At 56.8% G+C, this 27,965-nt stretch overlaps 2 protein-coding genes across 2 annotated transcripts; both read right to left on the minus strand.

The window, feature by feature from the left end:
- Nucleotides 1-6,093: 6,093 nt before the first annotated feature.
- On the minus strand, nt 6,094-6,813 carry LOC133777342 (keratin-associated protein 10-8-like). The gene is made up of 2 exons (XM_062216875.1): nt 6,436-6,813; nt 6,094-6,372 (listed from the first exon to the last, which is right to left on the minus strand). Exons 1-2 carry the CDS (start codon nt 6,811-6,813, stop codon nt 6,094-6,096), a joined length of 657 nt encoding a protein of 218 aa, XP_062072859.1.
- A 6,885-nt stretch (nt 6,814-13,698) lies between these two features.
- On the minus strand, nt 13,699-27,539 carry LOC133777346 (uncharacterized). Its single transcript, XM_062216888.1, has 5 exons — nt 26,648-27,539; nt 25,036-25,165; nt 24,283-24,415; nt 17,154-17,929; nt 13,699-14,509 (listed from the first exon to the last, which is right to left on the minus strand). The coding sequence occupies exons 1-5, from the start codon at nt 27,537-27,539 to the stop codon at nt 13,699-13,701; spliced, it is 2,742 nt and encodes a 913-aa protein (XP_062072872.1).
- Nucleotides 27,540-27,965: the final 426 nt, after the last annotated feature.

Consider the following 27,965-nt stretch of genomic DNA (forward strand, 5'->3'; position numbering starts at 1 on the left):
AGCCGTCTGGCCCTTGGTCTGCTTTTGTTGTGTGCAGCCTCTGCTTGCTCTGAATTCCCCCGTTCTCTCTGTGGAGTCAGTTTATCATCTACAGCTCCTAAGCCGGAAGTGGGTCGAGAGAGAAAGCACGGGAAGGTGCTGCATCCAAGTAACAAGCAGCAGCGGGCTGAGTGGCTCCGACAGTCAGCGTGCACTCCGAGCGACAAGCGGGGACAGGCGCGCTGGCAAGTGTCCGACACCAAGGAGGCAAGGCGACCACAGTCATTCATGACCCTGGCACTGGAGCCTCAGAGCACACGGACACCAACTGATGCAAACGAAGGAAGCGGCAGCCACACGGGCACAGCTGGAGACTCAGTCAGCCCCGCCCCCTTTAAACAGCGACGAAGCAGCCAGACGGAAGCGGCGTCGCGGTCAGCGAGCCCAGCGGGGCCCGGCATCGGCAACACGCTCGACCCAGCGCGGCGGAAGCCAGACTCCCCTCCGCTCTCCAGACCGGCCCATCGTCAGGCCACAGGACAAATCCCAGGAGACGGTAAACGGCTGACGTCTCTGAGCTCGGAGCCAACAGACGCGGACTCACCCTGGAAGGAGACCAGGAAGCTCACAGATCTGCGGCGCGAGGACGACGGCACTGACGCAGCCAGTGGGCCGAGGGGGAAGTCAGGGGGAAGTTTGGGAATACTACGCCACGCGTGAAAACCAAAACACAACAAGCCAAACTCACGGGGCACGAGGGCGCGGTGAACACTGGGACACTCACACTGTAAATACACAAGAAAACAGCAACCATGCCAAAGCAATCACGTGCATTTATACCGTCAGTGCAGCAAAGGGGGAGCGACCTAAACCCAGAGCTGGCAGAGGGAAGGAGCAGAGAGGCTGTGGTAAAGGAGACGAAGCCTGGAAAAGCCCCAGGAGACAATGCGACCCAACGCAGCTCTCTGAAAAGAGCGATGGCACCGGCAGACATTTGGCCAGACCGGGAGGAAGAGAGAGCAACAGCAGGCGTGAAGTGGCGACACTGCTGACCCTGCACAAGCGTGGCCGGGGGGACTGGGCACCCACAAGTGGGATGAACGTGTGCTGTCCACAGTTCCTACAAGCACACAGACCGGCCAAGCTCCCCCGCGGGCGCCGTCGGCTCCCTGCAGCCCAGGCTGCGGCTGCACGGGTGCTCCTGGGAGGCAGGTGTGCAGGGAGGCACTGCCTCCTGCCTGTTTGTCCAGAGGCGTCTCGAGTTCTGCTTCAACTCTTTTTTCCTTCAAGATTGATTTTATTTATTTGAAAAGCAGAGTTCCAGAGGCAGAGACAGACAGACAGACAGAAAGGTCATCCATCTGCTGGTTCACTCCCCAAATGGCCACAACAGCCTGAGCTGAGCTGATCCAAAGCCAGGAGCCAAGAGCTTCTTCCGGGTCTCCCACGTGGGTGCAGGGGCCCAAGGACTTGGGCCATCTTCCACTGCTTTCCCAGGCCACAGCAGAGAGCTGGATTGGAAGTGGAGCAGCTGGGACTCAAACCGGCGCCCGTATGGGATGCCAGCCCTGCAGGCAGCGGCTCTACCCACTGCGCCACAGCGCCGGGCCCTCTGCTTCAGGTCTGAAGGTGGTTTTGCTGGATACGGACTCCAGTGCTTCACATGCCGCCCACGGCCTTCTGCCTAGGAACCGGCTCTGCTCTCCGCCTGCTGTCTGACAGCGCCTCGGGGCACCTGGAGTTCAACAGCTGGATCACGGTGTCTCCTGGAGTTCACTGAGCTCGGAGTCCGTAACAGTGGGGAATTTTGACCATTGTGTCCTCAAATGTTTAAAAATTATTTTTACTGCAGTAAAATACACATAACATAAAATCGCCGTCTGCATCATTCTAGAGAGGTGCGGCTGGCACCCCTCCCGGGCACAGCCCCCGTCGCTCCTATTCCCGTCCCTGTAGTTACCTCCTAGTGCCGTCCTCCGCTCCCTCTGTCCTGTGCTCTGTGTCTCCTGTGCGTGGCCCTGGTGCCTGGGCGCACTGCACTCAGCTCGTTTATCTTCTTTTTTTTTTTTTTTTGCTCGTTTATCTTCACTGTTCGCTGTCCTGCTCCGCAGAGCGGAGCATTTCCAGGGAACGTTGTCCCCGCTCCTGTCCTCCCTCCGCCCGCTCAGCAGGCGAACCTCCCGAGGCTGCAACCCTGGAGCTTCTGTCTGGTTCACTTCTAGAATTCCTTTTTTTTTTTTTTTTTTGATAGGCAGAGTGGACAGTGAGAGAGAGAGAGACAGAGAGAAAGGTCTTCCTTTTTGCCGTTGGTTCATCCTCCAATGGCCGCTGCGGCTGGCGCACCGCGCTGATCCGATGGCAGGAGCCAGGTGCTTCTCCTGGTCTCCCATGCGGGTGCAGGGCCCAAGCACTTGGGCCATCCTCCACTGCACTCCCGGGCCACAGCAGAGAGCTGGCCTGGAAGAGGGGCAACCGGGACAGAATCCGGCGCCCCGACCAGACTAGAACCCGGGATGCCGGCGCTGCAGGCGGAGGATTAGCCTATTGAGCCGCTGCGCCGGCCTACTTTCTAGAATTTCGTCTCTGTCGAGACATTTCCTCCCGGTGTCTCCCCGCGGTATCCTCCCTGAGCACATGTAAGAGGTTTCTTCGGAGAGTTATCTCGGAAAACAACCCCGGACTTCTTCGGGGAAGCTTTCTGCTGGCTCAGGTTTTCCTTGGGGTCAGCGTGGCTCCTGCTTCACACTGGACGTTCTCAGTGCCATGCGTGGTGATCATGGCCGCTCGATCCCCTCTCCCTCCTGTAGTTTCTGGCTGCTGACTGTCGTGGCTGCTGATTTTGGATTGCAGCTTTTCCACGTTCTTTCTGCAATGACGCTACTCGTAGCTTAGTGCTCAGACGGTGCCCTGGCAGACTTCCTTGTAGCCGGCTCTGTTGGGGCACACCGCGCACACCCGTGGCTGGCTCCGTGTTGGTGCACACCCCGCACACCCGCGGGCATCTCTGTGTTGGGGCACACCCCCCACACCAGCGGGCATCTCTGTGTTGGGGCACACCCCGCACACCAGCGGGCATCTCTGCGTGGTGCACACTGCGCACACCAGCGGGCATCTCTGTGTTGGTGCACACCCCGCACACCCGCGGGCATCTCTGTGTTGGTGCACAGCCCCCACACTTGTGGCTGGCTCCGTGTTGGTGCACACCCCGCACACCAGCGGGCATCTCTGCGTGGTGCACACTGCACACACCAGCGGGCATCTCTGTGTTGGTGCACACCCCGCACACCCACGGGCATCTCTGTGTTGGTGCACACCCCGCACACCCATGGGCAGCTTCCTCTCCACTTCCTGCTTGCTCAGGGCTTGAGGTTCAGCCAGAGGCGCGTGCTGAGGGTCTCAGCGCCTCTCGCAGCATGTGCCTCATCACGGACGAGAGGGGCTGTCGATCCCAGGAACACCTGGAATCTTTTTAAAGCCTGTGTTCTCCCTGGCATCTTGTTCCTTCCCCAGCATTCCCTCCCAGGCCCGCTGGAAGCCCACTGTCTGCCCAGCAGGCACTCTGCCCTCCACGGCCATGGCTGGGTCATTCGCTGTCCCAGGTCCGACCAGTCGTCCGGCAGCTGCCTCTGGGCCTCAAGAGAGCGGAGTTCGGTGAAGTGTAGGCAGATGCTTGTGTTACCCTCAAGGCCGCCAACGGCCAGGGACCTGGTCTGCTCTGCTCCTCCAGGCACCAAACCCACACCGGGAGCCCCAGCTGCCTGTGTCACAGCAGGGGTAGGGCAAGGGCCAGTGAGTTCCCAGCTCCTGCCAGGCCCCCGTGGCTTGTTGGACAAGGAGCCGTCTGCGTGCTGGGACCTCTGGCTGCTTTCCGGGGTCCCGGCTGAGCCGACTGCACTAGGACTCTGTGTGTCCGTGTTCTCTGGAAGGCTGGGCCCTCAGAGCTGCTGCTGCACTGTTTTCTGTGCCTGCACCGTCAGCAGGCAGGATCCAGAACAGGCCTTTCCCAGGCACTTGTCAGTTCCACTCAGAATGTAAAACTGGCAAACATTTGCCTGGGGATCCTACTTCTAGGAATGTAGGAACAAGAAATGTGTGCCAGTGCCCACGGTTACGGTGAGGACACGCACCGTGGTGTTGCTATGGTTACCATCCATCAGCCACCGGGACCGACGCCCGCCCAGGTGCAGCGCCCGTCCTTGGCAGCGCCGTGTGTCCTTGAGGAGCACCTGTGATGTTTCTTTGTAAACTGGCGGGGGTGGTGACTGCTGTCCTCAGTGCAGGGTGCAGCCTGCAGGGCCACACCCACCCGTGTCGCGCCGCTCTGCCCCCAGCATCACTCAGCTGCCTGGGAAGCCACTCTTGGCCATATCTGGACACCTCTGTCCCCGCCAGCGAGGAAGGGGACGGCTGTGGACTGTCCCCCAGGCTGCGTTGTCACAGACTGGTGCAGGGACCCCCACAGACCCCCGCACATTCACCAGAGTGCAGGAAAACACCAGGGGACGGCCACCCAGGCAGCCGCCCACTCCAGACCCTCACAGCCGCTCCCCTGCTCAGGCCAGCCCCAGCCCGCTGAGGGACCCCTGCAGATTCCCAAGTGTGGGCCAGGCAGGGGGACAATGGGACCCCGATGGCGACCATCTGGGACCCAGCAGGTCCTTGTGGGGAGGGTGCTGTGGCCCACGTTAGTAAAGTATCCTTGAGGGTGACCGAGTGACACTGGCACCCTGCAGGCTATGACCTGGAAGCCACGGTGGGGTGTCAGGGGCAGAGCTGGCTGTCACGGCCTCACGGAACCAAGGCCAAATCGTGCCCCCAGCCCTCAGTCCCTGGGAGTGCGTCTGCACTGGGAGACCAGGCATTGCCAGAGGACTTAAGTTACATTGTGGTCGTTAGCATGGGCGCCAATCCCACAAGAGGCAAGAGGGACACAGCCTCACGCAAGGGGATGACCAGTGAGGACACGGCAGGGGCGGGGCCCTGGGGGAACCAGCCTTGCCCACACCCGGACCCTGGATTGCATCTCCAGGCTCTGAGACCTTTGCCCCGCGTAAGCCCCAGGCTGTGGTGCTTTCTGGAGGCACTGGAGTTGACCCCGCCCCTCAGAGAGGTGGCTGCTTTGTGCCACAGCACATGGCCGAGTCCCCAGCCAGCCCGGAGCTGGAGACACGTGGGAGGCATCGCAGCCCCCAGTCACGGGGGCAAGGAGGCTATGGGGGTGTGGGAGCAGGCAGGGAGCCCAGGGGCCTGGCCTCCGTATGTCTCCCCTGCAGGAAGCAGACCTGGTGCCTGGTGTGGGGGGACACACAGCCTCCTGCCCCTGCATGAGGGTGCCCGGGACGCCTCCCACCTTGCATCGGGACAGGTTCCCTTGCCTTCTGTCCCCACCACCATCACAGCCTTGTGACCTTGGCTTTGCCAACTGCTCTCCCCCACCCAGGCCACGGGCAGTAGCCCTCACAGGTGGGGGGGTGGGGGGCAGCCAGGACATCTGTGTGTGTGCAGGTAGGGGACACCCATGCCATCCCGAGGTGCCACTGAGGACCCAAGGCCAGCTGGTGCCAGAATCTCCCATCCCCCACATCCCAGCTCAGCTGGGCTGTGCACCCTGGAAGTCCAGCACCTGTGCCGTGGGAGGGGCTGCCTCCACCTGCCAGATGGGCCCAGGTGATGCCCACAGGGCCTGACCAGGGAGTGAGGCTCCTGCAGCCCACAGGACCTGGAAGGGCAGCCAGACAGCTGGGCAACAGTATGAGGTGATCAGGGGGTGTCAGGTCAAGTGTAAGAACCCCAGGCCCCACCACTGGTCCGAGAAGCAGTGGCCCAGAGCCTGGGCACCTCCCGCCCAGGGGTGTCACAGAGGACTCCAAGGTCAGTGTGGGCAGTGTGGGTTTTATTGGTGCTCAGAAACTGAGAGTGACACTGCTGGTGCCAGGCCGGGGCCAGCCCTGACCAGCGCAGGGACGGCTCACGCAGCTGGGAAGCGTGAAGGGAGAAGCCAGGGCCCCGTGGGCCATGTGGGGAGCGGAGAACAGGGTGCTCATTGCTTGTGGTAGGCAGGGTGATCAGGAGGCTGGTGGGAGCGGGAACCTAAGTCTGGCTGGGACATGCCGGTCAGCAGCAGGACTGTCCCGAGGAGAGGCCGCAGCAGGCGGGGCGGGAGCAGGCGGGGCGGCAGAGCAGGGACACGCAGGAGGCCGGGCGGCAGCAGCTGGGCTGGCAGGAGGGGGCGGGCACACAGCAGGCGGGCCTGCACACGGGGCGGCAGAGCAGGGACACGCAGGAGGAGGGTCTGCAGCAGGACGAGGGGCAGGGGCTGGGCTGGCAGCACGAGGGGCGTGGGCAGACGGGCACACAGCTCACGGGCCTGCAGCAGAGGGTCACACGGCTGGGCTGCTGGCAGGGGGAGGGGCTGCACGAGGGCTGGCAGCAGGGGGAGGAGTCCCCAGAGCAGACGGGCACACAGGAGACGGGCACACAGCTCACGGGCTCGCAGCAGAGGGTCACACGGCTGGGCTGCTGGCAGGGGTTGGAGGAGCAGCAGGACGGCTGGCAGCTAGACTGCTGGCAGCACAGGGGCGTGCAGGAGCTGGTGCACACTGACTGGCAGCTCCCTGGGGTGCAGACGAGGGTCACAGAGGGGGCTGGGGCACAGCAGCTGGGGGCACAGCAGGGGGGTTCACAGTAGCTTTCCTGGCCATTGTCCACTTGCCAGGAGCAGCCAGTGCAGGCACTTGGTGAGCAGGCCCGGCTGCCACAGCTCCGGTCGCTGGAGCAGATGGACACGGTGGACGCAGCTAGCACGCAGGTCCTGGTGCAGCAGGTGTCAGCCATGCTGGGGCAGGAGGCTTGTGTGAGCTGAGTGTGAGTGAGTGTGAGTATGAGGGAGGGTGTCTGTGGGTGCTCCGGGCTGTGGGGTTTTATACCCTCATCCCATGTTTTCCTCACGGGTATCCCAAGCCTTCTCCTTCCTTGTTGTTGCTCAGATTGGGTTCCTGGTTCCCCTCATTAGCTTACCCGTGAGCTGTTTGGCGCAGTGCCCAGCACGCCGAGTATGGGGTGGGGGCTGGTGGCTGGCAGGGCTGTCCAGAAACCCTGGCTCCTCTTCCTGTCTGCCTTTTCTAAGGTCTTCGTTTTGGCATATTTTGCACCAACAGGTGCCCCACCCCCTGCCACCTGCTCCACCTGTAGACTTGGGGGTGTCCGTCTGTCCCCCAGTGTGTCTCCCTCCCGGCCCATCCCCAACACTGCTCTCAGCCCTCCTTGTGTCATAACTGCTGGTGTGCGAGCTTTATCATGGGAGTTGTCAGCTTTGGATGTGATCTCCTGCTTCACAGCAGCTCCATGGACAGCCCTGGCCTGCCTGCGCCTAGAAAGCAGTGAGACCCCTGCGACTGGGAGATCAGTCCCCGGGGCCTGGGTTACGCTGGTCAGGTGACTGCCATTCATCCCAGGTCGCTGGTGCAGCCTTGTCCGCTCGTGTGTTTTCCTTGTTGGGGTTCCCAGTGGCTCCCTCTGTGTATTTCCTTGCTTTTCCGTGTACCTCCCATTAAACCCTCCCTGAACTCTGGCCGACTCACCCACGCTCCACTCGAGTCTGATGAATCAGGGGATGCTCCAGCTTGGCTGGTTTCTGGCCACCTCTGTCCTGGAGCCCTCTCTCCCGTAACCCAGGGCCCTCTGCCAGGAGATCTTCACGTGTCCGTCCTGCTGTCCTCCAGGGGTAGACGCCTCATTTCCTGGACTCCACGTCCTTTTCTCTGAGTTTATGCCCTTGTTTTGGTGGAGTGTGTCCTGCAGCAGCTCTCTGGAAATGGGCGGCTGGAGACACCACGGCTCAACATGTCTGGCTCTGTCCTCACCCTGGGTGTCATCGTCCACGCTGGAGGTTTAGCTGAAGATGGGACTTTCCCCGATCCTAGAGGGTCCCTGGAGCTGTTTCCCTGTTGACCCCGCCTCATCCAGTAGTAGTCCCACCCCCTTTCACTAGCCCTTGACAACTCTGCTGCCGTGTGCACTGGCATGGGAGGTCGTCAGCAGCTCCTCCTTCCAACAGCAGCCCATCTGCTGTGTCTTGCCCATTCTTCCCCAGTGACACGGAGCTGTGCCATTTCCAGGTCTGGGCTCAGGTAGACGGTTCTGCCACGAAGCCCCCTGCATCTGCGGTGGACACACTTGCTGTTTTCTCTTTGACACACACCCCCACGTGGAGTTGCGTGTCCTGGGATCGGTGTGACCTGAATTCAGGACATGCCTCCAGACGTGATTGTAGGAACTTAGATCCCCACAGGTCAACTTCAGGAAGCCAGATTTCCCCGTCTTGGGGAGTGTGCAGGGTATTGCGCTGTGCGTCCATTTGTAGCCCCTGATGACAGAAGCTGGTAGGTGCCTGGCCGCTGATTTTGTTGTTTTCTTCAATAGCAATTTTAGTTCTCATGAACACACAGGCTTTCATGACTCAGCAAGTCCCGCCTTGTGCTTGAGATCCCTTGCTGTGACACAAGGCGACAGGGAGGCCCTGACCGCTGCCTCCGTCAGCTTCTGTGCTGTAGGTGCCACACACACACACCCCACCGAGCCACAGGCAAGCTGTCAGCACAACATTGCCGAGCCTGAGCTGGGAAGTGAGAGGCACACAGGCGGTTCCTGTGAGCTCATGGAAGCCGGTTCCAATCCCCTGCTGTGTGTGTGACTCACAAGTCATTCCCAAATCTGGGGCTTAAATACAGTTGAGGGGCCTGTGTTGGTGTGCAGCGGGTTGAGCCACCATGTGTGACACTGACATGCCATACTGGAACACTGGTTTGCATCCTGGCTGTTCCATTTATGATCCAGCTCCCTGCTAGTGCACCTGGGAAAGCAGCGGAAGACAGCCCGCGTGCTTGGGCTCCTGCACCCATGTGGGAGACCTGGAAAGATTTCACACTCCAGGCATTGGCCAGGCCCAGCCCCAGCTGTTACGACCATTTGAGGACTGAACCAGTGCATGATAGATCTTTCTCTCTTTCTCCTTTTCCCTCCCTCTGTCTCTGTGTGTGTTTCACTCTGCCTTTCAAATAAATGAATCTTTAATAAAGATAAAGTTGAAAGCATCAGTTTTATGAAGATACGATTTACCTATTGTCAGGAGCTCCCATGTCACATGCACACCTGTGTCCTGTGAGATTTGGGACAGCTCCAGCACCCCAACACCCCCATGTGTCCCTTCCACCATCAGTCCAGGAACAGGCTGTCCCTGTGTCACTGTGACAGCCGGATGGGCTCGTGCACCTGCCTCCAGGCTGGCCTCCCCTTGCATGGCCACACACGGCTGTACATCTCCACCGTCTGCCCAGGCTGAGCGGGACTCCACTGTGAGCCCACGGCCAGTGTGCCGGTCCTTCCAGTCACTGACAGACCCAGGCTCATTCTCGCACTCTCTCTCTCTCACTCACTCGCTCTCTCTCACTCTGCCTTTCAAATAAATGAGGAGTTGCACCATGTGATACTAAAACCACAAAACCTGTGAGTGGTTCTATGCTCACACCTGCCCGCCCTGGCTAGTGTCACCGTAACAGACACATTACAAAATGTAATGGAAAATTTAACAATATTAATTGTTCCAATCCATGAACATGGGATATCTTTCCATTTATTTGTGTCTTCTTCAATTTCTTTCATCAGTGTTTTATGTTTTTCAGTATATGGATCTTTTAAAAACTTATTTTGTGGTAGTCACAGTGTCTTTGGGTGAATTAAGATGAATTAATTAAAATTAAGATGCTTTTAATTTTAATGACATCAGGTTTGTTAGTTTTCTAAGTTTAGTGCCTTTTACTTTTGCTCCAAAGTCTGCCTACCACAATCTCATGAAAATATCTCCTACGTATTCTTTAAGATCTTTATTATTTAATTTAATTTTGTCAAGTTCTTAAAGTTTATTTATTTTTTATATTGACATTTAGTAATTGTGCACGTCTATGGGGTACAGTGTGAGGTTCTGATCCATGTATACATTGCAGGAAGATTAGATCCAGCTAATTAACATATCTGTCACCTTAACACCTTGTCAAAGTTTTGGTGGTGAAAATGTTTAAAAAAAATCTATTCTTTTTGGAATTCTAAGTCAGAGGTAAGCAGAAGTGACTGAGGCCACCTGCAGTGCAGCACATTCCCTCTGGTCCCCTGGTTCCACCTGGAGTGTGCTCTGGCCCGGCATCCCACCCTGGTGTTGGCCAGCCACTGAGCCCTTGCCTGCATGTCTGCACAAAGCAGAGCCTCTCAGGGCCCACGGTGAGGTCAGGCATGCTGGTGGTTCTGTGCCTGGCTCTTCCATTTAATGCAATGCAGCCACAAGCGAGAAGTCACTTCCCTGTGCTAGTATTCTGCTGGGTAGGCAGAACGCTTCATCTTTACCCACTCGTGCTTGATGGACACTCTGGCTGGCTGTGTGACATGGGCAGGCATGGCACATTCAGTGCCTCCACAGTGTCCCAGCATGGCCTTGGGGGCCGCAGGTGGCTCTATCTCCAGTTCTCCGAGGAGCCACTACGCTGTCCCCATGGTGGCCATGCTGACGTCCTCTCCTGCAGCACTGAGCAGGGTCCGCTGTTCTCCCCTTCCTCGCCAGCACTTGTCAGCATTCATCTCTTTCTAATGACAGCTGTTCCAGCAGGGCCGGGGGGAATTCCTCCCTGTGGCTTTCGCTTGCCTTCGCCTGATGATCGGGGATACTGAGCACTTCTCATGGCTCTGTTGGCCACTGGATGTGTACGTTGGGAAATGTTTGTTTGGGTCTTTGTTACTCATTTTTTAAATTGAGTTATTGTTTTCTTTAGCTGCTTGGTTGGTTCAGTTCCTCATTTATGAGTGTTATTGCTTGAATAGATTTATGGTTTGCCAATATTTTCTCCCAACGTATAGATCATTGATTGTTTTCTTAACTCTGCAGAAAATTCTACACTGGGTGGATGCCCATTCGCCTGCCTTGATGATAGGTGATGCCCATCCACCTGTTTTGTTTTCATTGCCTTGTATCTGTAGTCCAGTCTGAGAAAACATTCTCCCATGTTCTCTCCAAATTTTACACTTTCAGTCCTTACATTGGAATCTTTAATATATTTTGAGTTGAATTTTATCATGTGACAAAAGGGGCCAATTTCATTCTTCTTCATGTGAATGTCCAATTTCCCCAAGAAAGGTTATTGGAGAGTCTGTTCTATCCCTTATGTCTTCTTGGAATCTTTGTCAAAAATCAATGATAACATAGCTTTCTATTCTCTTCTGTGTTCAATGTGCCCACTTTTATGGCAGTACCCTGCTGTTTTGATTATAATAGGTTTATAATATATTTTGAAACCAGAGAGTGTGGTGCCTTTTGTTCTTTCTGCTAAAGATTGCTTTGGCTCTTTGAGCCCTTTTGTAATTTTAAATGAATTTTAGTGTTTTTCAAAATATAGAAAATTACAATGAATCAATTGTTATTTTAAATACATAGATTGTTTTGGCTAGCATGGAAATTTTACATTTTTTTAATTGAAGATGTATTGATTTGAAAATCGTGGTCAGAGAAAGACAGAAAGAGGGACAGAAAAATGTCTTCCATCTACTGGTTTACTCCTCAGATGGCTGCAATGGCTGGGGCTGCAGGGAGCTGGATTGGAAGCAGAGCAACTGGGACACAAACCAGTGCCTAGTGCCCCTATGGGATGCCAGCATCACAGGGTAACCACCTACGCCACAATGCTGGTCCCAGTATGGAAATCTTAACAATATTAATTATTCCAATCCATGAACATAGGATATCTTTCCATTTATTTGTGTCTTCAATTTCTTTCATCAGTGTTTTATATTTTTCGGTATATGGATCTTTTACCAACTTATTTAAATTTCCTCAGGCTTTTTTCCTGCTATTGTAAATTATATTAATTTATTTTTGGACAGTTTATTGTTAATATATAGAAATGCTTATTTTTTTATTTGTTTGAGAGGGAAGGGGGGGCAGAGAGACCTTCTATCCAGTGGGCATTCCACAAATGCCCACAACAACCAGGTCTAGGCCAAGCCAAAACCAGGAGCCAGGCTGCCTGCAGGTCTACCATAGGGGTGGCAAGTACTTGAACCATCATGTGCTGCCTCCCAGGGTGTGCATTATACAGATGCTGGGTCAAAACCTGAGGCAGGATTCAAGCCAGGTACCCTGACATAGGATGCAGCTGCCCCACGCAGCAACTCAACCTGCTGTGCCACAATGCCTGCCCCTTGCTAACTTTTGTATGCTGACTTTATAACCTGCAATTTTACTGGATTTGTTGACCAGTTCTCGCAGTTTTCTTGCATTCCCCAAAGAAGCCAGTCTGGCTCCCATCTGTTTTGCTGTCTGTGGTACTGGGGTGCTGGGCAGCCTGCGTGCTCCCAGAGTCTCCCTGGAGAGGCAGACAGGAGCTCACATCCTGGTCCCCAGAGAGAAGCCTGGCTCACTCTCTCTGCATGGGCAGAGAGACCTGGGGCAGGGGCGGGGGCCTATTCTCTGCCCGCCATGTGCTTCGGCTCAATGCCAGGACTTGAGGCCACAGCTCTGAGGATACCTGGGGCACCTCTGTGAGGCCCAGGTGCCCAGGCCCCAGCCCAGTTCCCCATATGCCTCTACCCCCTCCTGAGCAAGTCAAAGAGCAACCAGTGCAGCTCTGTCCTGGGACACCGTAATCCTCACTGGAGGAAGGCAGCCCAGGCTATGCTGAGGTCCCCAGGACCACCCCCCATTCGGTGAGCTACTGGGAGGGCCCACAGGACTCGGCCCACAGTCACATGGTGGCTGTGATCATTTTTGGGTGAGAAACACAGTGGTTTCCAAGGGAACGGCAGAGATAGTGAAACCTGGGGAAGCCAGCAGCAGGCTCCACAGTCCTCTGGGCGGGGAGAGGTAGCACAGAGTGTACCTGACTGCCCCAGCAAGGAGCCAGGTGGACTGGTGTAGATGTCACCCAGCAGGGAGCTCATTAGAGACCCGAGTCTGGGGTGGTCACTGGGGGCTGGGCACAAGGCCGCCTTCTGCCTGGGCCATAGGGAAGCAGGTATGGTACTCAGCAGGCCCAGAGAGGCAGGTGGGGGAAGCTCTCCCCAAGTCTAAGTTCCCAGACCCTGGCCAAGGAATTGGAATCCACTGGATTTAGGGGAAGTAACTCCTAAAACATGGTCCCTGGTCCCTCTCCAGACTCAGGCTCTGGGTCCTAGGCATAGGTCTGTCTTCTGGACATGGGCAAGGTCAGAGAGGCACAAAGAGACATGGTGGCACTTGAGAGTGCCATGGGTATGGAATGACAGAGTGAAAACGGCAGAAGTAATCAGGCAAAGGGATTTATTGGGAGAATTAGGAGAACCCCACATTGAGGGGAAGTGGAGCCAGAGGCTCTGACCCAGGAGAGGAGTCCGGGGCATCCCGGATCCTGGCACAGGGATCCTCCCACAGGCTGAGGGGTGACAGTTGTCAGCAGCTAGTCAGCCTGTCTTCTCCCAGGCTGGGGTCACTGCACACCCATGGCTGGGGGCAGGGCTCACTGATTGGAGGAAAGTCAGTTCTTGAGGACGTAGGGGCTTGCTCCCACAGAAGAGACACAGAGGAGCAGCAGGTACCAGGGCCCTTTACAGGGGCTCAGGGAAGGGCACTGCGGCTGGTGTGGCTACTGGTAGCCAACACAGGGCAGCAGAGGACAGGGCACCCAGTGACCTCAATGAGGCCACTCAGCAGCAGGACTTCTGTCCCAAGGAGAGGCCACAGCAGGCGGGGCGGGAGCAGGAGGGGCGGCAGAGCAGGGACACGCAGGAGGCTGGGCGGCAGCAGCTGGGCTGGCAGGAGGGGGCAGGCACGCAGCAGGTGGGCCTGCACACGGGGCGGCAGAGCAGGGACACGCAGGAGGAGGGTCTGCAGCAGGACGAGGGGCGTGGGCAGACGGGCACACAGCTCACGGGCCTGCAGCAGAGGGTCACACGGCTGGGCTGCTGGCAGTTGGACTGCTGGCAGCAGGGGGAGGAGCCCCCAGAGCAGATGGACACACAGGAGACGGGCACACAGCTCACAGGCTTGCAGCAGAGGGTCACATAGCTAGGCTGCTGGCAGGGGTTGGAGGAGCAGCAGGATGGCTGGCAGCTAGACTGCTGGCAGCAGGAGGAGGGGGTCCCAGAGCAAACGGGCACACAGGAGACAGGCACATAGCTCACGGGCTCGCAGCAGAGGGTCACACGGCTGGGCTGCTGGCAGGGGTTGGAGGAGCAGCACGACGGCTGGCAGCTAGACTGCTGGCAGCACAGGGGTGTGCAGGAGCTGGTGCACACTGACTGGCAGCTCCCTGGGGTGCAGACGAGGGTCACGGAGGGGGCTGGGGCGCAGCAGCTGGGGGCGCAGCAGGGGGGCTCGCAGCAGCTCTCTGGGCAGTCATCCACCTGCCAGGAGTCGGGGCAGGGGTCACAGGAGCCGGGCATGCAGACGTTGCTGCCATAGCTCATGTTGCTGGAGCAGACGGACATGGTGGAGGCGGCCGTGGTGGGCGGTGAGCTGGGCAGGGGTGAGTGTGAGTGTGTGTGGAGGGTGAGTGTGTGAGGGCTCAGGGCTCTCTGGCTTTTATCCTTCTGCCCGTCCTTGTTGTCCAGGCCACATCCCCTTCCTTGTGGTAAGAATGGCTCCTGTCGCATCAGGGATGTTTGCTTCCTGGGACGCAGCCCAGGTCATAAACACCGACTGCATCTGCTCCACACCGTCCCACGTGGTACCCTCAGGCACTGAGAGGCAGGCCTGGGCCAAGCCCGGTTTCAGAGAGGGAGGCCATGGGTTCAGGCAGCGGCATGGTCTTTGGGCTCTTCTGAGTGCGTGGGTGTATCTGGGCCATGGCCTCCACAGCCGCAGCACGGGAGATGCTGCCTTCTCTGCCACATTCATTTAATCGTGTCCCCCACATCGTGTAACTTCCCCCCGGGGCAACTCTCTTTCTCTCCCCAGGCGTTTCATGTTTCTGGGCAGTGATCCCCTCGCCCACCCCTCCTTCTGTCAAACCCACCTGCTGGGTCAGAAATACAATCATTACAGGTATTTTCAGCTGGAGAATTTCTAGATGTTTCTTTTTACGTGAATATCTGCCTCAGGATAGAATTTCCCAGCAGAGATTTCAAACCTGTGGCTGGTGACACCTCTGGGTCTGCCTGTGTCGTCCGTTCTGTCCCTTGGCATGGCTGTGATGACTGAGTCTGACCTTGAGTGGGAGAACTCTTGCCTGTCTGGCTGGGTTTCTCCTCCCTGGCAGAGTCTGGCCTCGTCCTCTGGTGGTCGACCTGCGGGTGACTGAGGACCCCATGGAGTTGAGTTCTGCACTGCGTCTTCCCCCCGGGTCTGAGATCCAGTTCTCCAGGTGCCAGCCACTCCTTGGCTAGGCTGGACACCACGGTTCATCCCCGGAGTGATGAGATGGCCAAAACTCTGGCATTTCAGTGGCTTTCTTGTGCTTTCCAGCAAAAGCACGTGACAAAACCCGAGGCCCTGCCCCCCATCATCAAGCTGTGCTCAGGACTTTGTTCTCTAGAACCCGTACTGCCTCTTCCACCCCGCGAGGGCACCAGAGCCTCTTCTGCAGCCCTCTGCCGCACTTCCCGCCCCAACCTGGCGCCGATTCCCGCTGTGACCTGAGCTGCATCCGGGGTTTTAGCCTGTCCACCCTGATTCACCATGGCCCTCAAACGCCTTTAAGAGATGCTTTTTAAACTTCACTTTTCATGTGTTCTCAGCAGGAGTTTCCATCCGACTCAGTGGTCCCCCATGCTGCCCTCACTTTCACTCCTATGTCCAGTGGTCAGTTCCGGTGCCAAAGGAAGGCACAGGCCAGGATTGAATTTGCATTATTTCCATAATCCCTCACACAGACAACCAGCCCATGGTGCACTTGAGTTTACCGCACCCCTGCATCCCTTTCTAAGCCCCCAGGAATGGTCGGCCTGGAAGGAGACCCCTGCTGAAGACAGAGCAGCCTAGGAAGGGGCAGTGGAACCTGAGACCTGCCCAGGGGCTGCAGGCCCACCGGGAGGGCTCTGAGCCCTTCCACCTGCTCAGGTGCCACTCCTTTGGGCTGGCGCGGGCTGGGCTGCCCCGTGGTCACTGACATCCCTGGGCCACAGCAGTTGGCCCTGCCCCCCTCCCCACAGTGTGGACAGTGCGTGTCTGTCATCCTTCGTCCCTCGTGTGGCTGTTCATATGTGGGGTGTGGGGCTGGTGGGTGCTCAGGAAGTGAAAGGGCCTTGGTGTTCCCAGCAGGAAGCACTAGAGGACTTGGTGGGCAGCAGACATCACTGAGAGGAGAGGGAGACTCAGTGGCTCTCAGGGTTGTGGCTGGGGCAGGGCCTTTCGGCCCACAACCAAGCTGAGGGCAGTGTTGACGGGGGTGGAGGTGGGGAGGGCTGGAGATGCATGCACAGCTCCAGTGCAGCTCCCAGCTCTGCAGGCTCCAGAGTTAGAGCAGATGGAGATGGGACGGCCATGGACAGACCATGGGCATCCTGGGTTACCCTCAGTGCTCACAAGAAAGACAAGGAGAACACTGCCCACCACTGTCACCCCGACCCGTGCACAGAGAGCGCGGGGGTCACTGCCAAAGCAGCCACTCTCAACCCCTCACTGGCCAGGGCTTCTCCAGCCTGGCCCTCAGGGAGCAGTGGTGACTGACACGCGGGGTCCCCACAGGTGTGCAGGAACCAGCGCAGGTGTATGGGGGAGATTAGGATGGGAGCATTCCTCATACCACTAGCATGGCCCCTAGGAGCCCCCTACCTGCAGGATGAACCCTGCCCCCCACAACACTTCCAGCCATGAGCAAGAGTAGCTGGTGAGAGGTCAACAGACTCCAGGTGCACTTGGGACTTTTACAAGCTGAGCAATGCCCCATGGCACTGAACACAGCACAGGAACAACAAATCTTCTTCAGCTTCCAACACAAACAAGGAAGGGGAGGTTGCTGAGTCTCTCATTAGGACAACAGGAACCACGGATGGATATAAAAGCCCAACAGCCCTGGGTACCTCACACTCACTCACTCCCTCCACACTCACCCACTCACTCACCCCTCACCAGCTCACCGTCCACCATGTCCATCTGCTCCAGCAACCTGAGCTATGGCAGCAACGTCTGCATGCCCGGCTCCTGTGACCCCTGCCCTGACTCCTGGCAGGTGGACGACTGCCCAGAGAGCTGCTGCGAGCCCCCCTGCTGCGCCCCCAGCTGCTGCGCTCCAGCCCCCTCCGTGACCCTCGTCTGCACCCCAGGGAGCTGCCAGTCAGTGTGCACCAGCTCCTGCACGCCCCTGTGCTGCCAGCAGTCTAGCTGCCAGCCGTCCTGCAGCCCCTCCCCCTGCCAGCAGCCCAGCCGTGTGACCCTCTGCTGCAAGCCCGTGAGCTGTGTGTCCATCTGCTCTGGGGACTCCTCCCCCTGCTGCCAGCAGTCTAGCTGCCAGCCCTCATGCTGCTCCTCCAACCCCTGCCAGCAGCCCAGCCGTGTGACCCTCTGCTGCGAGCCCGTGAGCTGTGTGCCCGTCTGCTCTGGGACCTCCTCCCCCTGCTGCCAGCCCTCCTGCAGCCCCTCCCCCTGCCAGCAGCCCAGCCGTGTGACCCTCTGCTGCAGGCCCGTGAGCTGTGTGCCCGTCTGCCCACGCCCCTCGTGCTGCCAGTCCAGCCCCTGCCCCTCGTCCTGCGGCAGACCCTCCTCCTGTGTGTCCCTGCTCTGCCGTCCCGCCTGCTCCCGCCCCGCCTGCTGTGTGCCCGCCCCCTCCTGCCAGCCCAGCTGCTGCCGCCCGGCCTCCTGCGTGTCCCTGCTCTGCCGCCCGGCCTGCTCCCGCCCCGCCTGCTGCGGCCTCTCCTCGGGACAGTCCTGCTGCTGACCGGCATGCTCCTCTGGGCCCTCCGCATTACCCTGCACCTCCCATTCATCCCCAGTCTGGTCCTGATCCAGACCAGTCCCTGTGTGTCCACCTTGCTGACTGACCTCCCTCGTGCCCCCAGCTCTCCTGTGTCCCCAGGATCTGCTCTGGGTCACCTGGCCCAACCTCAGCTGTCAGCATCTCACAGGGCCCCCAATAAACTGCCCTGAGCACCTGACTCCTCTCCTCTGTCGTTCATGGGGGGAGGGGGGAGCAGTTGTTCACCTCTGCTGCGAGTGTTTCCGGGGGAAATGACTCAACCTGGGGATCACAGGGACGTGGCCCACCCCTCTGGGAGGGACCCAGCTGGACCCTGCCCATGCCAAGGCTTCCTGAGGCTGCCACCATAGTCGTGTGTTAGTCTGGGGATACTGCAGGCCCCAAGGACCTTCCCCACCCACTGCCCGCATAGGCAGCTCATCCTGCCGTGTTGCCCTCAGTAGCTGCCTGAGGCTGCAAGGACCACAGCCCTCTGGGGATTCCTGTCTTTCCCGCCTGTCCGAGGTCTCTGTTTAGTAGATATGTGATTTCTGCAGAGAGGAGCTGCTCCAGGCTCAGAGGACAGAATGACCTGGTTGGGGACAGAAATACTCTCCAGTAGGAGGATGCGCAGGACCCCACAGCCGGGCACTGCCCAGGCCCCCTGGGAGCCTCAGGTTCTGCAGGGGGTGTCAGAGACATGGTATCACATTGGCAGGGCTGTGTCAAGCCCCACTGTAGCAGAGCGAGCTGAGGACCGCAGCCTGTTCTGGTGGTGGATGCTTCTGGAGGGAACTCGGGAGGGCACTGGACCAGCCCCCAGCCAGAACTGGAGCAATTTCCTGGGAGGATGACAACCCGGGGCAGGGGATGAACCATGGCCATAAAGGCACCCCATCTGTTGCTTGTAAGTAGACAACCTCCAGCTCTCCCCTGCCCACTGCACAGCCTGGGCTCTGCTCCCCCCATGGGCCCATGTCCATGGCCAGAACCCACAGAAGGAGCCTTGCAGCCCCATGAGGGTCACAGTCCCTCCGCAACCTGCCCACAGTCTGAGCCATAACCTACCAAGTTTTCACCAACCACTATGTTTAGAATCAGCATTAGTAAGGTTACATACAGTTAAATTGCTTCATCACAACTGTACAGTTTGCTAAGTTTGCTAGTGGTCTCCATCGGTAGCCTCCCCTCAGTCAGTGCACAACTTTCCCGCACAATGAGAGCTCCTGCATCCTTGTCCAGTAAACAGCCCAGGCTCCATGCTCCAAGCCCCTGACCTGCACCATTTTGGAGTCCTAGTGTGAAGGAGCCGTGCGGTGTGTCCATGGTCATCTAGCTGTCTGCTCTCTCACGTGAATATCGGCAGTTCCCTTTGCAGGGACAGACGTCCCCGGTCTATGCACCTGCAGTGCTCTGGGCTGTCTGGGCTTCGGTGATGACGGATGCATAAGCAAATGTTTCCAATCCTCGTCAATGCCACGGCCAGACCCTGTGATCAGTGCATGTGGAACTCTGTACTCCCCTTCTGCACTGTGTGTCCTGCCCCTCCCCAGCAGCACCTGTCACCCTCAGTGTTTTACTGAGCTGCCCTAGAGAGGGGGTGGAGTCCACATTCCTCTGACGACTCCACGGAGCTCTCTTCTGTGCTTATGTGCCACCTGTCTGCATCAGCCATGTGGCCCACCTGTCTTGGATCAGGTTGTCTGTCTGGAGTTGTGAGTGTTCATTACAGATGCTGAATATCGGTTTGTCATGTATGCACTGCAGATATTTCCAGCCTCTTCATTTCACCATAGTGTGTTTTTGAGCTAAGTAGTTAATTTTGATGATATCCAATTCACCATTTTTCCTTCAAGGCTCCCATTTGAGAAGTCTTGCTTCAAGATTGCACAAGTTCTCCCCTGGGCTGATTTCAAGATGCTTCATGGTTTCTATGTCTAGTTCTAGAATGTCTTTCCAGTTAGTTTTTGAGTATGCTGTGACGTATCCCACATAATCTGTTGGGAAGAGTGTCCACAGCTGATTAAGTGGCTGTGAGCAGCTGCTGAGACCCCGTGTCCATCGACGTGGCCTTAAACGCAGTCTTGACATCCAGTGATAGAAGTTCTCCTACTCTGCTTTCCTTCTTCATAACTGGCTGGCCACTTCCACAAGATTCTAGAATCAGCCAGTAATCTCTACAGAAAGGCCCACTGGGATTTTTTTAAGGTTTATTTTTTTTTGAAAGGCAGAGTTACAGTGAGGAGAGGGAGGGGGGAGGGGGGAGAGGGGGTAAGGGATGGGGGGAGGGAGGAGAGGGAAAGAAAGGGGGAGAGGGAGAGGGAAAGGGAGAGGGAGAGGGAGAGGGAGAGGGAGAGGGAGGAGGTGTTTCACCCACTGGTTCACTCTCCAAGTGGCAACAATAGCCAAGGCTGGACCAGGCCAAAGCCAGGCGCCTCGATCTCCACCCAGGTCTCTCAAGTGGGTGGCAGGGACTCAAGCAGTCAGGCCATCTTTTGCCCTCTTCCAGGCACATTAGCAGGAGCTGGATCGGAAGCAGAGCAGCCAGATCCAGAACCAGCACTCGTATTGGATGCTGGCATCGCAGGGGGCAGCTTAACCTGCTGCCCAACACCAGTCCCAACTTCCTGGGATTTTTATTGGGATTACATTAAATGTATTGGTTCATTTGTAAAGAACAGATCTAGCAAAATCAAGATACCTCTCTCCAGTCATTTAGGATTTCTTTCATCTCTTGTGGCGATGTTTGTCATTTTTAGCACACAGATCTTGGGCTAGTCAGCTTTTGATGCTCTACTGAAAACCGGAGGCAGGCTGCTTTATAAAGACCTGTGGATTTACACAGGATCCTGGTGGATCTAACCACAGGGGTCCTACCCTCATGACCTACTCTGGCCTGACCTCTTCTCCAAGGCCCAGCTCTCAACACAACTGGATTCAGCCACAACCCTCTTGGTTCTGTTAACATAACACTTAGGGGATGACTGTATTCAAACCATGGTATTCTGCCTCCAGCCCTCTGAAACCTGTGTGCTTTTCCTACAAAAAATACACTTATCCAATCCCCAACAATTGCAACTCTTCATTCAGCCCATCACTGATTCAAAAGTCTAGGAGCTGGCGTTGTGGATTAGTGGGTGAAGCTGCCTGCTACACCAGCATCCCACATGGGTGCCATTTAGTGTCTCAGCTGCTCCACTTCCAACCCAGCTCCCTGCTAATGGCCTGGGAAAGACAGCAAAAGATGGCCCAAGAGTTTTGGTTCCTGTCATTCATGTGGGAGACCCAGATGACGCTCCTGGCTCCTGGATTCAACCTAGACCAGCTCTGGCCATTGGGGCTATCTTGGGGGTGAACACATAGATGGAAGATATCTCCTTTCTTCCCCCCTCACACCCCCGTAACTCTTTCAAAATAAATAAATCTTTTTTTAAAAAAAAAAAGCCCAAAGTCTGAAGTTTCTGACTTTGAGCTTCTGAGACCCCAAACTCTAATGGCTGTGAACCCCTGTTCAATCAAAACCAGTCACCTGCTCCTGAGACACAACGGCAGGCTAGGCACAGGTGTGCCTTCCATTCTAAAAGGAAGGGAAATAGGAAGTAGGTACTGGCCCGAAGCAAGACCAAAAATCAGTACAGCAAGTGTTACATCCTCAAGCTGCATATCCAGTGTCTTGTGCACATCTGGGCACAACGTGTTAGGGCAGCCCTAACCCTACAGCTCTCCTGGGCTTGGCCCATGTGTCAGGGCTCACAGGTTGGAGCCTGAGGTTGCAGCTCTCCAGGCTGGTACTGCACGGGATGGCTCTACAGTTCTGGAGTCTGCAGTGGTGCCGCCCCATGGCCACTTTCACAGGCTGCACACGGATGTCAGTAGCTTTCAAAGCTGTGCAGTTCACTCTTCACAGCTCGCCCCCACAGGCACTGCCTGCCACTGATTTCTCTGCCTCCCTGAGACTCCACTGTGGCTTCCCTCCCAGGGCTCCGGCAAGCATCACCCCGTGAGGGGCTCCCTGTAGGGCTTTCATCCTGTGGCAAACCTCTCCCCATCCATGTCCAGCCCTTGCATTTCCTTAAGTGTTTTTTGAGCTAAATATTTAGTTTTGATTACAGTCATCTGTCATTTTTTTCTTCAATGTTCCTAAGAAAACTGTTTCAGGCCGGCGCCACGGCTCATAAGGCTAATCCTCCACCTGTGGCGCCGGTACCTCAAGTTCTAGTCCCAGATGGGGCGCCAGATTCTGTCCTGGTTGCTCCTCTTCCAGTCCAGCTCTCTGCTGTGGCCCGGGAGTGCAGTGGAAGATGGCCCAAGTGCTTGGGCCCTGCACCCACATGGGAGACCAGGAGGAAGCACCTGGCTCCTGGTTTCAGATCGGCCGACCACAATGCACTGGCTGCAGCGGCCATTGAGGGGTGAACCAACGGTAAAGGAAGACCTTTCTCTCTGTCTCTCTCTCTCTCTCTGTCTAACTCTGCCTGTAAAAAAAAAAAAACAAAAAAAAACAAAACTCTGCTTCAACCCAAGAACACAAAAGTTCTTCCTTGTGCTGACTTCTACATGTATTGTCTTAACTTTTATAGGTTTTCCTTTGAAAGCGTGGTGGAAGCTGCCATGACCCCATATCTCTTGCATTCTGAGTCCCTGCATAAGCAGCAGCCAGTGGAAGCCATCTCTACTGTGGCTGTAGTTGTGTGGTCTAAAGCCAGGAGCCAGGAGCTTCTTCTGGATCTCCCACGTGGATGTGGGGTCAACACACCTGGGCCATCTTTTACTGCCTTCCCAGGCCATTAGCAGAGAGCTGGATTGGAAGAGGAGCAGCAGGGACATGAACAGGTGCCCATATGGGATGCCAGTGCCACAGGCTTAGCCTATTATGCAACAGCACTATCCTCATATTGTTCTTTTAATACCTACTGAATTTATGGTGGTAATCCTATATTCAATCCTGATGTTGGTAATTTATTTCTTTTTCACAGTTGTCACTGTTACTATCTTCTCAAAGCACTAGCCCTGGTTTCCTTCACTGCCTTCTCAATTGTCCACTTTCTATTTGGCAGATTTCCATGTTTCTCAATTATTTCCAACCCTCTGGCCATATCTGGGTTCACCTTGTGCTGTGTTTTCTAGCTTACTAAGGTGGGGTCTTGGATAATTGATTTTAGGTCTTCTATCTTTTTCAACATAAGCAATGAAAGCAACATGTTTTCCTCTCTGTCCTGTGTTAGTGGTGTCTCACACATTTTGGTATGTGATTTCATTTTATTAAAAATATTTTCTAATTTTTATTGTGGTTTCTCATTTGCTTCATGGGTTATCTTAAAGCATATGGTTTAATTTTCAAACATTCGAGAATTTTCCAAATTCCTTCATTAATGGTTTAGATTCTGTTGTGGTCAAACAACACACTCGATATTTAAATCCCTCAAATACACCGAGACTTGCTGGAGGCTTGGAATCTTGTTTACTTTTGTGTGTGTCCCACGTACACCTGAAAACAAAATGCATTCTACTGCTGGATGGAACACTGTATAAATGCCAATTAAAAGGTTGGTTCATGGTGAGTTTTCAAGTTTTCTTTATACCAATTTCATCACATTTGGAAAATATGTGGCCATTTCTCTTTTAGTAGTCTTCCTCTCTCACCTTTTCCCCTTGGTCTCCAGTCATTCCTAAGTCACACACTGAAGATCAGTCCTTGGGCCACTGATGCTCTGTTAATTTTTGAATGTTTTCTTTTCTCACTGTCTTGGAGTTTGGAAAACTTCTGTGGTGGTAAGTTCAACATCATTGATCTTTTCTTCTGTTGCTGTCACACTGTGAGGGCCCAGGATCAAACAAACCTCCAAGAAGATCCCAAAGAAAACCACCCAGAAGTCCAGCAGGGACAGACACTTACCTTTAGTCACAGGCAGGACCGAGGGTGGCCAATCACACATCTGCTCGCACCTGGCCACAGCACACAGTGTAAGACAGCAAAACCAGCACAGCTGGTTGGTGGGTGCTCCTGGCACTCCACACCGGCTTCCCCACCAGGCTCGACTAAGACGCTGACCCTGGAGGTCGAGGGAGTGGGCCTATCCCAGGTTAGAGAACACATTTTCTCTTGGGGTAACAGCAATCATCTAATCTTCGAGGTGTTTTTGGTGTTTTTTTTTTTTTTTTTTTTTTTTTTTGTTTTAAATGCTGATGTTGTATTTCTTAGCACTTGAGTTCTGTTTGGTTCCTTTCTTGTCTTCCAGTCCTCTCCTCATTTGTCCATGCTTTATTTAGGTCCCGAAACAGTTAAGGGCAGCGCCATACCCCCCTGTCTGCTGATCCCGACAGCTCTTCATTTCTGGGTGTGCTTCTGTAGGCGGCTTTGTCCCTTGGTGATGAGCGGCACTCCTCTTTTCCATACGTCTGATTGTGGCTGAACGTTGTCCTTCTTCCCTAGAGAGTGCTGGGCCTCGGAGGCCACTCTCTGTACCTGCCGGTGGCTCTGAGGCTTCGTGCTCATGTTGAAGCTCTCTGAGGGTAGGTGCGACTCCGCGCTAAACACTTACAGGGTTCAGAGAGCTTTCTCTCCGGGTGTTTGGAACTTAGGTGTCTTGGGACCTTCGGGAGCTCCGAGAATTACTGACCCTGCAGTTGCCTGGTCTGCTCAGCCTGTGGGTGCCAAGCTCCACCCGAATGGGTGCGTTCTCAGCAGCGTACGCCAGGGCACCTTGTGGAACCCCCTCCCCAGAGCGCAACACCGTGGGAGAGCGTGGGCAAGGGAGAGGCCCGCCCTCCACCCCGCCACTGCTGGGGCGTGCGTGTGAGGGTGTGGTTCCTAGGAGACACGGACCGTAGACAGCAGTGGCTGTGACCAGCTACGCAGGCCCCTATCTGTGCACTCTGAAGTCCCCAGGCGATGTCATCAGATTAATTCCTAGAAAGAGCCAAGGCCGTGCTCGGGGGTCAGGCTCAGCCTGGGGGCGCACTGAGGAAGCAAACGGGCGGTGGTCCCAGAGCGGGGGTCTCTGGTCACTCCTGTCTGTCCCTGGTGACGCCACCAGCGGCTCAGCGGGGCAGACCGCGAGGCCCGAGATGTTTTTGTCTGCTATTCCCGATGGAGTCAGAAATCCAGAGACGAAGAGACACAGGAGCCCGTGCCCTGTGCGGACACTACCTTCGCGGGCTGCGGCCCCGCTCTCCGCAGGCCGAGTGCCTGGGCGGGGACAGGCCGCCTCCTCCCGGTCCTCGGTTCCAAGGCGGCTCTCGGTCAGGAATGGCCACAGGCGCGGCCATGAGCGAACGAGCTGCGACCCCCACAAGCACGCGGTTAGCGCCACAGCACCGTCGCGGGTCCCCGCAACCTCACCTTGCGTCGCTCGCATCGCAGTCCACGTCCACTTCCGCTGGACCGCAGCGAGCCCCAGCCGCGTCCACCTCCGCCTGCGCCGGCGCTGAGCTCCCTGCCCCCTCCACTTCCGCCGCGCGTCCACTTCCGCCCCTGCGTCCACTTCCGCCCCTGTGTCCACTTCCGCCGCGCGTCCACTTCCGCCCCTGCATCCACTTCCGCCCATGCGTCAGGGGGATCCCGCCCCCGCGTCCACTTCTGCCCGTGCATCAGAGAGATCCTGTCCCCTTCTACCCCTGCCCTGCGTCCACTTCCGTGAGCTCTCAGCCACTCTCTCACTTTGCTTTGAAAATCCTTTTTTTTTTTTTTTTTTAAGAATTATTTATTTATTTGAACATCAGAGTTACACAGAGAGAGAGAGAGAGAGAGAGAGAGGTCTTCCATCCACTGGTTCAATCTCCAAATAGCTACAATGGCAGGAGCCGCACTGATCCGAAGCCAGGAGCCAGGAGCTTCTTCCGGGTCTCCCACGTGGGTGCAGGGTCCAAGGACTTGAGCCATCTTATACTGCTTTCCCAGGCCATAGCAGAGAGCTGGATAGGAAGTGGAGCAGCCAGGTCTCGAACAGGTGCCCATATGGGATGCCGGCGCTTCAGGCCAGGGTCTTAACCCACTGTGCCACAGTGCCGGCCCCTGAAATTCCTTTTTGCTGTCGTAAGCAGTGGCCTGAAGTCAGTGCCTCCTCGGTGGTGCCCACACGTCATCATCCGAACTTGAAAGATTTCTTAAAACGCCCAATCAGGACCACAATGTCTCTGGCATATCACGTGTCTGTGTGTTCCCACATGGCTACCGCCATCCTCGCCAGTCCACGACGCCTTACGGGCAGTCTCAAACCCAAAACCCAGCTCCCCGGCATCACACCCCGCCCTGGGAAGGCCCCCGTGCGGGAGAGCCGTGGATCCAGAAGCTACCACGGCCGGGAAGAGACAAGGCAGTGGACACCCCACAAAATGGCCATGGAGTGAAACTGGTACAGGAATTAGGGCCCAACCCAAAATGGCCCCGAAGGTCATAGGGCTGTACCCAAGCCTCTGATGCCAAGTGCGGACCCCTGGGAGCCCCGCCCCCTGTGCACAAGAAGCACCCAGGATCCCTGTGAGTAGCCGGACACTGAACCAAGGGTGTTACAGAGCCAAAAATCTTTAATGGTGCATTTGCTCAAGGGCCTTTAGAGACGGACTTAGCACGTGGAAGGGAGGCCGCCCAAGGGGATATAGCGCCAGGCATGGACGATGCCCTATGGTCCAGCTCAGCCCCACACAGGACCAGCAGACACCAGGGTACATTCTAACTGTAGGGTGACCAGCTTCCAGGGACAAGAACATGACTGGCCTGGGAAGACAGGTCCATCAGCAGCAGGACTGTCCCGAGGACAGGCCGCAGCAGGCGGGGCGGGAGCAGGCGGGGCAGCAGAGCAGGGACACGCAGGAGGCCGGGCGGCAGCAGCTGGGCTGGCAGGAGGGGGCGGGCACACAGCAGGTGGGCCTACGCACAGGGCGGCAGAGCAGGGACACGCAGGAGGAGGGTCTGCAGCAGGACGAGGGGCAGGGGCTGGGCTGGCAGCACGAGGGGCGTGGGCAGACGGGCACACAGCTCACGGGCCTGCAGCAGAGGGTCACACGGCTGGGCTGCTGGCAGGGGGAGGGGCTGCAGGAGGGCTGGCAGCTAGACTGCTGGCAGCAGGGGGAGGGGGTTCGAGAGCAGACGGTCACACAGGAGACAGGCACATAGCTCACGGGCTCGCAGCAGAGGGTCACATGGCTGGGCTGCTGGCAGGGGGAGGGGCTGCAGGAGGGCTGGCAGCAGGGGGAGGAGGTCCCAGAGCAGACGGGCACACAGCTCACGGGCCTGCAGCAGAGGGTCACATAGCTAGGCTGCTGGCAGGGGGAGGGGCAGGAGGGCTGGCAGCAGGGGGAGGAGGTCCCAGAGCAGACGGGCACACAGCAGACGGGCACACAGCTCACGGGCTCGCAGCAGAGGGTCACACGGCTGGGCTGCTGGCAGGGGTTGGAGGAGCAGCAGGATGGCTGGCAGCTAGACTGCTGGCAGCACAGGGGCGTGCAGGAGCTGGTGCACACTGACTGGCAGCTCCCTGGGGTGCAGACGAGGGTCACGGAGGGGGCTGGGGCGCAGCAGCTAGGGGCGCAGCAGGGGGGCTCGCAGCAGCTCTCTGGGCAGTCATCCACCTGCCAGGAGTCGGGGCAGGGGTCACAGGAGCCGGGCATGCAGATGTTGCTGCCATAGCTGAGGTTGCTGGAGCAGACGGACATGGTGGAGGCGGCCGTGGTGGGCGGTAGCTGGGGAGGGGTGAGTGTGTGTGTGTGTGTGTGGCTCCAGGATCTCCAGCTTTTATCCCCCTGCAGGGTGTGTGTTGTCCCGACAGGAGGCTCTGCATCTCCCACCCCTTCCTTGTTGGTGTTTGGAGCCATGCCTTGGAGAACAAACAGTGCTGTTTCAGTTTCCTGAGTGGCTGCTCAGCTTGCAAAACTTGAAATTGGCGTGGGCTGTTCCTGGATGTTCTGTCTTAGAAGGATCGCTGGAGGGGGACGTAGCCAGTTGTGTGCCTGCCCAGAGTCTCTTGGTGCCAAGCCCAGGGCTGTCAAGGGCCCTGGGTCCTGGGAGTGGCGACTGTGAGTCACTCTGGGCCCCTCTGCAGTGGAAGCTCGGAGAACAGCCTTGCTTGCCGTCTAAATAAA

The sequence above is a fragment of the Lepus europaeus genome, chromosome 2 (assembly GCF_033115175.1).
Source record: "Lepus europaeus isolate LE1 chromosome 2, mLepTim1.pri, whole genome shotgun sequence".
Taxonomy (NCBI): domain Eukaryota; kingdom Metazoa; phylum Chordata; class Mammalia; order Lagomorpha; family Leporidae; genus Lepus; species Lepus europaeus.

Bases quoted from the DNA above. Each gene is read 5' to 3' on its own strand.
- LOC133777342 (XM_062216875.1), bottom strand. From the start codon at position 6,813: ATGGCTGACACCTGCTGCACCAGGACCTGCGTGCTAGCTGCGTCCACC. The intron at 6,373-6,435 runs GTCTGCTCTGGG...CCCTGCCAGCAG, and splicing joins TGCCCGTCTCCTGTGTGCCC to CCCAGCCGTGTGACCCTCTG.
- LOC133777346 (XM_062216888.1), bottom strand. From the start codon at position 27,539: ATGTCCGTCTGCTCCAGCAACCTCAGCTATGGCAGCAACATCTGCATG. The intron at 24,416-25,035 runs GTAGTGTCCGCA...GTAAGTGTTTAG, and splicing joins CGGGGCCGCAGCCCGCGAAG to CGCGGAGTCGCACCTACCCT. The intron at 14,510-17,153 runs GTCAGGGCAGGG...ACCCCTGCCCAG, and splicing joins CAGTCGTCCACCTGCCAGGA to CTCACCGCCCACCACGGCCG.